General features: G+C 34.6%; 2 protein-coding genes across 48 annotated transcripts in view; both read right to left on the reverse strand.

Annotated features, from left to right (window-relative positions):
* LOC101973495 (nuclear RNA export factor 2) overlaps window positions 1-8,582 on the reverse strand; it is a 125,401-nt gene extending 116,819 nt beyond the window's left edge. For 20 of the 24 annotated variants that reach the window (XR_013431766.1, XR_013431770.1, XR_013431769.1 and 17 more), the window contains exons 1-2: window positions 8,448-8,513; window positions 7,591-7,664 (exon numbers count right to left, since the gene is read on the reverse strand). The gene's annotated coding sequence lies outside the window, so the exon portion shown is untranslated. Of the gene's footprint in view, window positions 1-2,562; window positions 2,670-5,798; window positions 5,939-6,529; window positions 6,627-7,590; window positions 7,668-8,447 lie in introns of those variants that run through there. The other 4 variants (XM_078034513.1, XM_078034512.1, XM_078034514.1 and 1 more) reach the window with 4 other exon arrangements.
* Window positions 4,951-13,028, reverse strand: part of Zmat1 (zinc finger matrin-type 1) — a 249,553-nt gene continuing 241,475 nt past the window's right edge. For 22 of the 24 annotated variants that reach the window (XM_040283271.2, XM_040283285.2, XM_040283276.2 and 19 more), the window contains 2 exons: window positions 12,809-12,908; window positions 10,340-11,694 (listed from right to left, as the gene is read on the reverse strand). In XM_040283271.2, the coding sequence (XP_040139205.1) occupies window positions 10,374-11,694; window positions 12,809-12,908 (1,421 nt within the window). In that variant the 3' untranslated portion in view covers window positions 10,340-10,373. Of the gene's footprint in view, window positions 6,627-7,590; window positions 7,665-8,447; window positions 8,650-8,975; window positions 11,695-12,808; window positions 12,909-13,028 lie in introns of those variants that run through there. The other 2 variants (XR_013431771.1, XM_021720472.2) reach the window with 2 other exon arrangements.

Below are 13,028 nucleotides of genomic sequence, written 5' to 3' on the forward strand. Positions count from 1 at the left end.
AATTCATGTTAGTCTGGGTTCTCCAGAGGAAGATAATTAACAGTATATAGATGAATGAATGAATAGATAGACAGATATTAAGGAATTAGCCTGAGATTATAGGAGGCTTCTTAATAGGACTAAAGGCTAGAGACATAGGGAAGAATTGCCCTTCAAGTGTAAAGTCAACTTGTTAACAGAATCCCTTCTTGCCCTGGGAGGTCAGTCTTTGTTCCAGTGAGTCCTTCAACTAATTGGATGAAGCCCACTCATATTATGTAGAGTGATATGCTTCAATTTAAATGTTAACATCCCTCCCCCCAAAAAAAACTTTTATAGAAACATCCAGAATAACATTTGATCAAATATCTGGAAACTTTAGCTTAGCTAAGTTGACACATAATATTAATCACCACAAACACTTTTGGCCAATATTACCTGGGAAGTTGCCTCAGCTGTGGGAAATCTCTAAGTAAATAGAAACAAAGGGAAGCCCTGAGACAGTCCTTCACAGAGTTGCCAGAGTAGTTGAAACACACAACTATAATTATTTGAGAGAAAGGTCTGTACTGTTCACTCTGGCTCTTCACCACCTGCACTAGGAATCTTCATGGCTGCTGATGATCTGGGGATTGATGATGGTAAAAGAGTTATTTAAAATGCCATAAAACTTTCTTCCCACAACACTGAATTTTCTTTCTTCATTGAAACTTAAATTTTGACTACATTCAAGAGTTCTGTGAGTCTGACAGATTTTTGTTAGCTTATTACTTGCTTTTATAGAGAGACAGGGTCCTGAAACTCACCACTTGACTTCTTAGTGACACCACTGCCCTAAATTAAACAATTTTTGTAGATCCCTAAATGTATCATGAGTCCTGGGTACTGTGCCTACTGTACTTAATGGATTGACTCACCATGGACCAACTTCAGGAGTTAGAAAAATGGGGATTGCATTCTCAGCCCAGCCTCCATCTCTATGATCTTAAGCCATACACCTAACTATTCTGAGACTCACTTTCCTTTTTTTCACTTGGTTCTCAGAATTAAGATTTCAAAGAGATACATTGTGAAAGTGCCCAGCCCAATACAGGTTTTCAAAAATCTAGTTCCAACTCCCTCCCCTTACGTTCAAATGTTTCTTGAATATTCTATTTCCTCTCTTTTAGAAAATCATTTGCTGCTTTTTCCACAAGGGAAATTGGTAGCTGGGAATAACTGAATAAATTATTCCTTGAAAAATGTTTGGTGGCTCACAAAGGATACTCATTAATTCACAGGATTTAAATCTCAATGGAATTGAAAGTCACATTTCTTCTAGGAGAAGTGCACTTTGAAAAGAAGGACTAGTCTTTTCAAATGCTTTTAATGAAGGAGGAGCTCTAGTAGATGCCTCATCTAGATAAAACCTTTTTCATCAAAGGATATGATGTTTAACAAGTTGGACCACTTAGAGACGAATATGTATATATTAACTATCTGTAGGTAGGAAATTGTGAGATTTGAGAAAAAGAAATTTTGCTTGGCTCCGCTGTGAACCAGGGATAATGAAGGTGACACGTGAAAACAATTACAAAATTGAACTTAACCAGTAAGCCAATATAATTATTAATATACAGATCAACCATTATATAACCTTAGCTATTAGTAAAATAAATTCTATGCACAAAGCATTAGCCCCAAAACTGTACTAACACAAGAAATTTGTCTTATGTTTATTCTCTCAGCCTTTTAGAGAGTAGACTCCTACCAAATTATTTTCAGCACAAATAATGAAAACATAAAATTTTAAATTCTGAGGTCCAATGCTACATATCATTTTGGAGAAATTTGTGTATTGGTTTGTACCAGGTTTTGTTAAACAAAACTTCAAGGCAGCTTAAAAAGATAGGCTTGATAAAATTGTAGATAAAGTGATGGAATTGTAGATAAAAATAAGGTAGAAAGAACTAAGACTGAAGTGGAGTGACAAATGAGGGTGAATTTGGTATCAAACAACACAAGTAATGCTTCCCACACACTCCCATACAATCTACCTGAATAACCTTCCAGCCTTTGAACACTCCATTATTCAGTAACCCTTGAGATAACCTATTTTATATTTGGCTGTTATTACTGGAGAGGGATTTTTCCTAGGGTTACCATCATGTAATTTAGCAACTGAATTTTGGTCAATTTAGTAATGTTTCCCTCAATACTACTCTACTTGGCATTCTAATTAAATTACATTTATTGAGAGTTCAATAGGTCAGAAAATATATTGGCATATTATATTATTTAGTCCTTAAATAACCTTACTAAGTGAAATTTTTTACAAAGTCTTCCTGTCACAAATCAGAAAAAGGTTTAAGGTAGCTAAATGACTTGCCTTCAGTGACCCTAAAACAAATGAGTGTCAGTGATTATTTGAACCCAGTCTTCTGAATCTGAATCCATTGCCTGAACCATTTACATGTTAGGATCCTGTTTTCTCTCCCACTTTTGGCACTATGAGTTATGTTGGTACATGGTAGTTTACTTCTAGTTACTAAATAAGATATATTACATAGAAGTGAATTCAAGGAACATTTCAGTATCACCTACTGGTTTTATTTGATGTAAGATGCAGAAATATATAAGGCCAGGATTTTATCTTTTTCTGGGATGGAAAAAAACTCTGCCCCACCCAACCTCTTCAGGATCTATGAGTTCTGCAAAAGAGAAACATTATGTGGAAAATATACAGTCAAATGAATGCTTACTTTCTTAGTTACTTTATACAGCATTTCAGGATACAGAAGGGCTTGATGACTCTCACTTCTGCCTATACCTATTTCTATATTTTAGATACATCATTTATGAAAATCACCTAAGTACTGCACACTTCCTTCTTCTCCATCTCTTTGGGGTTACCTTGCATCTATGCTTTCTTTTTTCTAATAAATATCCTTTACATTTGTGTCTAGCTGGTGAGGTGAGATTGATGTACAGCTAATATTTTGAAAAGAAGTACACAAATAGATTTCCTGTCTAAACTGTTCTATCTTCCATGTGCCAATTAAAGACAAATAAAAAATTTTGAAAGATTTTATGAAATCTTCCTCCAGAACCTTGTCATAATATGCTTAAGAATTATATGAACTACTCATTAAAAACAAGGAAGAAAACAAATGCATCAAACATCTGGTGAGGCTGTACCCATATGGTATATTCTAGAATAACAGGTATGTGGGGAATCCTTTTTGACTTTTCCATAATATGACTGATCCTTGCTATTCCCAAACATCTTTTTACTAAGTGCTTATCTTAAATTGAGGTACAGGGTGAAGCTTTACTGATCCCAAGTGTTATAGGTCAATTATTACATACTTAAAATTGTTTTTAATCCTCCTTGGTCTAGAATGTCCTAAGAAACTTAACATTTGTAATGAAAAATTATTTGGTTTTATTTCAATCTGAAGCCTTTTCCCATTAATCTCAGCATGATCTCAGTTTGACTTTCTTTGTATCAGTGTTTCTGATATTAGCCCATCTAAATAGGGCTTTGCTTTCCCACTTTCCTCTCAGTTCAAATATTCATTAGGAATCTATGACCTAGCCTAGCATTTCAGTTTTGTCAAGGAATCCTACAGTTTTTCTCCCTCTGTGTCTCACTCCCAGTTCTCTCTGATACTACCCTATTACCTAATATCACACTTAGATTACTGTACAGATCCTATGTTATGTCTCCTTCCCTGCCTAGCCTCCAGCTTCACACTAAATGTGTTTTATGAGCACATTAGACTCATAAAATATCATCAGAGACAATCCAGTCCAACTTTTTATTTTATTTTTTGCTTAGAAATATTTCATGATTCCTGTTATATTCTGTTTGTGCTATTATGACAGAATGTCTGAGACTTGACTGGGTAATTTATAAAAAACAGAAGTTTATTTCTCACTGTTATAGAGGTTGCAAAGTTCAAAATCAACATGCTGGCATATTTTTGTTGTCTGTTAAGGGCCTTGTCTCCACTTCCAGGATAGTGACTTGAATACTTATTACCAGGGGTGGGAGAGGGGTGGTAAAAACCATTCCTCATATGGCATAAGCACTGATGAGAATGAAGCCACATGCACAAGTCCTTTGTATAGTGACATTAATCCACTTGTGAGGGCAGGACTCTCATGATCTAAGCACCTCCCACTATGGCCTACCTCCCAATATTGATGCATTGAGAATTAAGTTTCCAGCATGTGAATTATGGAGAATATAAATACATTCAAACCATAGCAACTCCTGCTTCATAACAGAACAAGGCTACTAATACTGTTTATCAAAGTCCTCTATGCCCCATTTCTGGAGAGCCCACCCTTACTCTTTCCTGACTTGCCTTTCTCCTGGAGCTCCTCCTAGAAACCTCTAGCTCTCTTACATTCTGGCCACAAATTGTCTAATCTTAGAGACCAGTTCCACCAAACCTCTTCCTAGTTCTTTCCTTCTGTTGAATACATACAGTCTTTTTCCCCTTATAAGACTAGTACTTCTCAGGCTGGGTTAAACTGTGGTTTGATCATAGTAATTGGTCTGATGGACAGTAGGAGTGATGGGTATAAATGCTTGGGGAAGGGCCTTATTGTCTTTCAAGGCAATATTATCTTCAAGCAAGAAAAGAATGCTAGCCATTAATTGTTAGAAATGTGTTAAGTGGCCACATTTATCAAAACTAATTAAATATAATGACACCCAGTTAATTTTGGATTTTATATAAACAATTTTAAGTGATTTTATCTCAAATATTCCATGAACACATTTATACTAAAATTAGCTCATTATATGAAATTCAAATTTAACTAGTCATCCCGTATTTTATCTGGCAATTCTAGAGTTCAGAGGGTCCAGGGGAAGGTATGATGAAGATGAAGAGATGAAAATCCCTTTATATGCTACCAAGGATGCCTTCAGTTTAGACATATTTTTGATGCTGTGAACAAAAGATCTGACAAGAACAATTTTAAGGAGGAAAAGTTTATTTTGGGGCTCACTGCTTTGGAAGTCTGAATCCACAGACAGTGAATTCCATTTCTCAGGGCCTGAGGTGAGGCAGGATATCACAGCAGAAGTGTGTGGCAGAGGAAAGCTGTTGGGGACATGGCACCAGGAAGCAGAGAGAAAGCTCTCCTCACAACCACAAAATATAAACCCCAAAGGCATTCCCTTAATGACCCACCTCCTTCAGCCACACCCTACCCACTTTCAGTTACCACTCAATTAATCCCTATCAAGGAATTAACACACTGATTAGGTTAAGTTCTCATAGCCCAATCATCTGGCCTCTAAACCTTCTTGCATTCTCAGACATGGGCTTCTGGGGTATACCAGGTATCTAAATCATAACACCTTTTAACTTTCATATTTTTCCTTAAATTGGTGTTTCTGTCAGCCTTCATTTTCTTTCTCCAATGCAACAATGACTCTGAAATTTAGCAGTTTTCATATAATTGCTATGTCCCCTGATCCTCTCAACTGCTTGAGATATTACACATGCATGTATATTCCTGTCCAACAGCATCACTGGTGAAACTTTTAAAACTATACTGCCATAGCATGAGAGAAACCACCTATCATCTGTATTTTACCTCCTACAAATAAGAGAATCCATATTGCCTGCTCCAAACCGCCCCTCTTTGGTGTCTATTTCCTAAGACCATTTCTGGTTCCTCTTGTCCTAGGTAAGGTTCTGGGAAGAAATTATTATGAGGTAGGGATTTGATGAAGGCAATTTAAAGGGTTATCAGAAAAATATTTGTAAGGCAGTGATAGAAGGATAAATGGAACTACAAACAGTCACGACAAATACCTCTGCTCATCCCATAAGGAACTCTGTAACTAGAATAGCCTTTTGCAGGTGTCCCAGATTGAAGCAGGAGGCCTGGTCTTAGGAAGGGCAGTTTCCTTAGACAAGGACTATTCCCTAGAAACTGGAGAAATGAATGCCTCTCACCTGAAAAAGGTGTGACAGATAGAGGATGGTTTGGGTCAGCACAATACAGCATCCAATACAACATATTTAATTTAGATCTCCATTGGCTTTTTTACCTATTACTCCTATCAATCTTTTATATAATTAAAAATTGTCTTCACTTTGCTCTTATCTTCCTTACCATTTTTATCACAGTGTTTCTCCTACCTTCCAAATCTTTCATTTATGGATTTTTTTAATTGTTCCCTTCTGTCAGTTTTTGTTTCACACCCTTCAGTTGACTGTTTCTGGATTATTTTTCTGATTCATTCTGTTTCAAAGGTTTAAATGTTTTCTTCCATTTAGCGCACTTAAAAAATTACTAGGTCAGATGTTCCAGCTGCTTTTTGTCTGCATTTTCTGGTGTTCACATTCAACAGGTCTTGGTCTAATGTGTTAATCTCATGTTTATATATTTATTTTGGTGCCATAATGCTTTCTGAGATCTGCTTTCTCTAGATTCTTCTCCCATCCTCTAACATATGAATTTACGTTTTTCCTTACAATCTTTCTGCTCTGTTCAATTTGATTTCAGAAACTAGAAGTTTTCTTTTTTCACATGGATTTACCCTGGAGGAAAATGTATGCTGAATGGTTCTGAGATCCTCAAGGAGTTAGTTCACCACAGTTCTCTTTTGATGATCCTGTGCAGTTTTCTTCACTTACCTGTAATTCAGAAACTGTAATGACTTCTAATGTTTTAGTTGCTCTCAAACATTTTCCTCTTTTGGTCATATAATTAAGAGGAATTGTTTGGTTTAATGCAAAGAAGAGATGCTCAAAAATGTTTGTTTGTTTGTTTTTGCTTGAGCAACTGAATGAAGATTTTTACATAAATGGGTAAACTAGAAAATGAATGATTAATAATGATAGAGGCAGGCACTCTATTTTGAATATATTAAGTTTGAGGTGCCTTCTAGCTACATGGATATATTAAAGAGATACAACTTTGAACTGGGAAGTTTATTTAGAACAGTTTCCTTTGTGAAGCCTTTCCTGAATGCCATGTTACCCTTCATAATCATTCCTGTTGTAGCCTTTATCCAATTCATATCACAATTACCTGTTTATTGGTCCTTTTCCTCTTGTGGACTGTGTGGGCTTTTTGCGAAACAGGACATATGTTCATTTCTTTCTCAGGTCCCTTTCTGGCACAATACTGATAGTCAGCTATTATTTTCTCAATGCATGTATATAATAGGACAGCCAATTATATATTTTTTTCTAAAACTCCCATTTTTGAAAAATATTTTTCAAATTAAGCCTATGTTTGCTCATTTCTACTATCCAGTTCAGGGCACATCTCTGATGTTAGGTACTATTAGTTTACTTGTTCTGAATACTGTCTTTAACATTTGCCTCAGATCACATGTGAATTTATGTCTAGATATTGGTCTTTCAAACCAAACATGTAATACATCCCCAAACATTGCTTTCATATGTAATATATTAAATTATTTTTCCTCAAATAAGTCTTTATATTGTCTTCCATACCCCGTGCAGGATTTTTAAAAAAAACTTTTACTACTGAATTTAATCTTAACAGAGTCAGCAGTCAACTCCAGAAGTGGAGATCACTTTATATCTTCTCTCTGTGTGTTGATGTATTTTGACTTAGATATATTCTTACCTCCAGATGCTTAGAGGCAGAAGATGGGAGCAGAGCAAATATGCAAAACTTGGGTTCCAAGTGCTTGTCACCAGCTTCAACCATAAAATTAAATTTTCTGGTTAACAAATAATTTACTTTTGCCAAAAAATTTATCCTAAAATCTTTGAAAACCACTTTTCTTGGGCAAGCCAAGTTACTGTCTTAAGATTGTAATCAAAACCACACCCTATTTGTTACAATAGCCACACTACCCAATTTAATGTTTTTTTTAATTTACATGATTCATTTCTATAAAGTTATGTATGGCTAATTTTAATGGAACATTGTATCTATACATTTTGAGAATAACACAGTAATTTGGTATCTTAGTGAATATTCTTGACATATAATGTTGAATTCCCCCAACAGATTTAAATAGAAAAAGACTTCTGCATAAGAATTTATCAACTGTAAAAATGTTAATGATTCAATTGATCTTATCTTGCATTTTCTGTACGGAAAAAAAAAAACTTTGTACTTTTGTATTTATGTGTGTGTGCTCAGAAAAAAAAATGCCAATTTTGTGGCTGACAATTTAGTCTACTTGTTCTATCTTGGCTCTTCTTCCTCTCCTTTCACTAGTATACCAAATATGGTTTAAAAGGGGGGGATGATACTATAGCATAAAATAATCTTATATTAACAGTCTCATAAAAGAAAAAAAAGATTTGGGGACCATCTAACTCTTTGGGATTATTTATTTAACTAGGTATAAGCCCAACCAATAATATCATGCTTTAGCACATATCTACCATTTTATTTAAATTTCAAATATAAAAACCAACTATGAAATGGCTTGCCTAAATGCAGATATATCACCATTAAAATTTACTTACTTTTTGAATAGGTTTAGCACGTGAAGGGACTACTATAGCCTATTTTTCCTATTCCTGGTGACTCCATGTTGGATTCTGATGGCATTCTCAAGATCACGCTGCAACTTGATGGTACAACTGGAATCCAACCCTGGGATTTGGATTCCCAGGCCATTATACTTTCTATTATACCACAGTGATGCTCAAATGCTTACAGGAGTTGCTGATGATAAAAAAAAGGAGCACCAGAATAAAAAAATCATCAAAATCAAACAATTTAAAGGTAATAAACCCTCATGGGCCCCTATCACTTAAAATTTTTCCTTCTTCAATTTCAAGTATTTAGCTGGTCATATTTTTCTAAGATAACACTAAGCTGAAGATAAAGTACCAGTTTCTACTAGACAAGCTGTAAAAGCAATGAAATTATTATAGCTTTATAGTGTGATCTTCCCAGAAGTATTAAGTGCAAACTATTTAATTACTGCCCCTTCACTCCAAGATCAATCATCTATGGATGGAAAATGATCATTTAAATAAAACAATGTATAGAAATTAGAACACTTTAATATAAACACTTCCAGAATATAGAGTGATTTTTGTATCAGCACTTTGAGAACTTTTTTTAAAAGTATATATCTTCTAAGTTTGTTATAGACTATTTAATTTTTCAATTTCAGAACTAGAAAATACAAAAATACACTGCAAATTAGATTTAACAAAGAAAAAAATCAGTGTAAATTGTTTCATACATTTTCTTTTGAGAAAACTAAGAAACATAAACAAACACATCGATAATAAAATACCACCAACACTAACACAAACCCCAAAAGGAATGGATTCAGCAATGCCTTGTCTCCCATAGGGCTGACCATGTTTAGTTTCCAAGAACAAATAGGATCAGGTGAGTTCAGGGTGGTATGGCTGTACACTGCAATTCTTGATAATTCTCTCATTAAAAAATAAATTATCTCTCTTGGGTAAAAAAATCCACTATCACAGCAATCTGATGGACAAAGTAGAGATAACCCCATTTAGGGAAATTACATTTTATGTAAGATACATTTAATAATCTTTCTTTCTTTCTTTCTTTTTTCTTCTTTTTTAAAAAATTGAGGAGAGTAATTTGAGGAAAAGGCATAGTGAATACTTTCAGTTCACTTGGCTTTTATAGTTATTACATTAACTGTCCATGTGAAAAATCAAATAATTATTTAATAAAACCAAACTTTTCAACCTGTTTCTTCAACCTTAAGGGAATAAAACTAGGAAGTTTGAAATTAGAGGATAGAATCACCCTAAAGCATTGACTCTTCTGACTTCTTTTATAAGTTTCCTTTTCTCTTATGTTCTTCTTGTGTTCTTATGTTCTTGTTTCTCAGAAGTTAGTTTTGGGTTTTCTTGGTTGTTTTTTCAGTTAAATTTCAAGTTTTACAAAAAGAAAGAAAAGGAAAGAAAGAAAGAAAGAAAGAAAGAAAGAAAGAAAGAAAGAAAGAAAGAAAGAAAGAAAGAAAGAAAGAAAGAAAGAAAGAAAGAAAAAGAGAAAACCAGTTTCCCTTAACTGACAATGGCTGTATCTACCTCTCCTTTTCATCTGATGCTCTTGTGTTTATCTAATTTCATCTTCTTGATGTTTTCTTCAGTTCATCCTTGAGGAAACACCAACTAAAAGTTTAAAATCCAAAAGCAGATTCATCCCAAAATACTGACTTTTCTGTTTTTCTTTCATAGGTTTGATTTTCTCTGCTGTTCTTCTTTCTAAAAGACTGACTTAGGCTTTTCGTGTGTTTCTTCTTTCAATTCATTTTTAATTTTTGCACACAAAACAATGAAGCTTTCCTGCACCAACAATGACCACATCAAACTCTCCTTTTCTTCATTGGATTCTCCTGTCTTTATCTAAACCCATACTATTTTCTTCAAATCATCCTTTGGTAAACTAAAAGTTTAAAATCCAAGAATTGACTCATCCCAAAGCATTTCCTCTTCTGTCCTTTCTTCAACAGATTTTCTTTTCTCTTTCCTGTGCTTACGTTCTTCTTTTTCAGAGGATATATCACGGCTTTTTTTCTTTTTTCGATGCTTAAGTTTTCCTGAACTGACTCTGACTTTATCCTCTTCTCGTTTACTTTGTTGGATGCTCTTGTCTTTGCCTAAATCCATATCCTCATAACTCTTTTTCTTTTTATGCTTGGACTGCTCCTTCTCTTGCCTTTCTTCACCTTCCTCAAGGTGTCGTCTTTTCTTCTGGTGTCGCCGTTTATGAGCTGCTTGATCGTCGCTGGTGTTGTTTTCTGAGGAAAAGTGCTTATAAATTTCACATTCTGCACTGTATGGGCCAGAGTTATTTTCTTGCTGACTAAGGCTCAGAGGTACTGGTTTTTCTGAGAAATAGTCTCTGGGAAGTTGACAGTACTTTACAGAGTCTAGTCTCTGTTTGCTGTCATAAGCTGGTAAGCAATGAGGTAACTGGTTTTCTACTGTTTGTGAACTATTGTATGGTCCTGTATAGGTCTGGAAAGTCTCAAATGGGAGTCTTTGCTCAAACATTCTGTATCTTGTTCTGCTATCAACCATTTCTCTGTGCCTATGAGTTTCCACAGAGCTATCAACTATCTTTCTGAAACAAGTCTTTGGCTCTAATCCTCTGGCTTTCTGCACTTTGATGTAATCATCAAGTTCATCTTGGAAAGAGTCATATGTTCTCTTTGAATGAGCTGGTAACCAATGAGGTAACTGGCCTTCCACCGGTGAACTACTGTATGATTGGTGGTAGGTATGGGAAGTCTCAAAAGAAAATCTTTGCTCACATATTCTTTGTCTGGGTCCAGAATCAACCATTTCTCTATACCCTCGGTTCACAGAGTTTTCTCTCATCTTTCTAAAACAAGTGTTTGGATCTAGTCCTCTAGCTTTTTGCACTTTGATGTAATCTTCAAGTTCATCTTTGAAAGAGTCATGTGTCTTCTTTGAATGAGCTGGTAAGCAATGTGGTAACTGGTTTTCCACTGTTTGTGAATTATTGTATGATCCTGGGTATGTCTGGAAAGTCTCAAATGGAAGTCTTTCTTCATACATTTTAGGTCTGGATCTGGAATCAACCATTTCTCTGTACCCAAGGCTTTCCAAGTAATTCTCTTCCATCTTTCTGAAACAAGTCCTATACTCTAGTTCTCTCGTTTTCTGAATTTTGATATAATCTGCACATTCAACTTGGTAAGAATCTTGTGTATTTGAATTCTTTACTAGATTGATAACAAGGGATTCTCTGCAAAAAGGACAGAAAGTTCTTGTTACAAGAATATTTTATTCTGAATATTTTCTTTGCTCTCAAAATAAAAAAAATCCAAATAAAATTTTAAAATCAACCTCAGGATAAAAGCTATACAGAATTACTTTTCATGATAAAAAGATACAGTGGGAATGATCAGATATCTCCCAGGCATCTCACAATTTTTGTTTTTAAGAAAACTTTCTCTGGCTGGGATTAAAGGGAGGAGCATATATATCAGATGCTGATGTACTAAAAACCTTAAGACATGTTTGGATGTGTGAGTAAGGGCCATTAATATTTAATGCTCTAATAAATGGTCTGATCTGAATGTTAAAATGATATGTGTTTTGATTAATCAGTTCCTTGTATAGATCTACAAATGTGGCAAGTATTCTAGAACCCTGAATTTCTTCTTAACATATCTAAATGTAGGTTAATTTTGGCAAGTCAGACAATTTAGGTCCTAAATATTCATCTATAATAAAGTAACAGAAATGTTATATTTGATTTTTTAAAAATAAGCCAATTATATAACAATTAAATGTCCCTCTGTTGTATTACCTAAATTACCCACTCCTCAATTGCACATTCAATTATTATCTCCTTAAAATAACTGTTAACTAAGCATTTATTGAGCTCCACCTATGTTCGAGTCAGGTACCTTACATATGTTATTATATTTCATTTTTAACAATCTTATATAAGAGTTCTTCACAATTATACACTTTACAAAAGATGGATCTGGTATTCTGATCCAGGTCTGTCTAACAGCAAAACCTTTGTTCTTAACCACTACACCTCACTGAATGCTGACTGGATCATTGAAACTGTGGAACTAAGCCAAGTTTCTAGAAATGCTTTGAATTTGTATGGTTAGCCTGAGAATGATTCCTTAGCATCTCTCTAAAAAATGTAATGCTCTCTGGTCAGGAGGGATACAAAAGAGCCAGCTCTTCCAGCACACTATGGTGACACAAGAACACTAGTGTACAATGTTACTAATACTGTTAACCATATCTAGTTCAACTCATAAGGAAATGAATGCCCAGAGAAGTTTTGTAAAATATGTGTTTGGTGTCAGGAACATTTTATCAAAAAAACCACTTACTTAATTTGATGTTCACTCCCTTGCATGTGGGACCGGAACATATCTAAAGATGTAAAGGTTATACTACAAATATGGCAAATGTAGGTTCTCATATTAAATGCTGAAAAAAATAGAAAGTTCAAGTTAAGAAGGTTAGTATGGATACACTTAGAATCATTTGATATTAGGACTGGAGAAGAATTTATTAGAGATGATCTACTTGAAATTTTCCAATTAGGAC

The sequence above is a fragment of the Ictidomys tridecemlineatus genome, chromosome X, assembly GCF_052094955.1.
Source record: "Ictidomys tridecemlineatus isolate mIctTri1 chromosome X, mIctTri1.hap1, whole genome shotgun sequence".
Lineage (NCBI taxonomy): Eukaryota > Metazoa > Chordata > Mammalia > Rodentia > Sciuridae > Ictidomys > Ictidomys tridecemlineatus.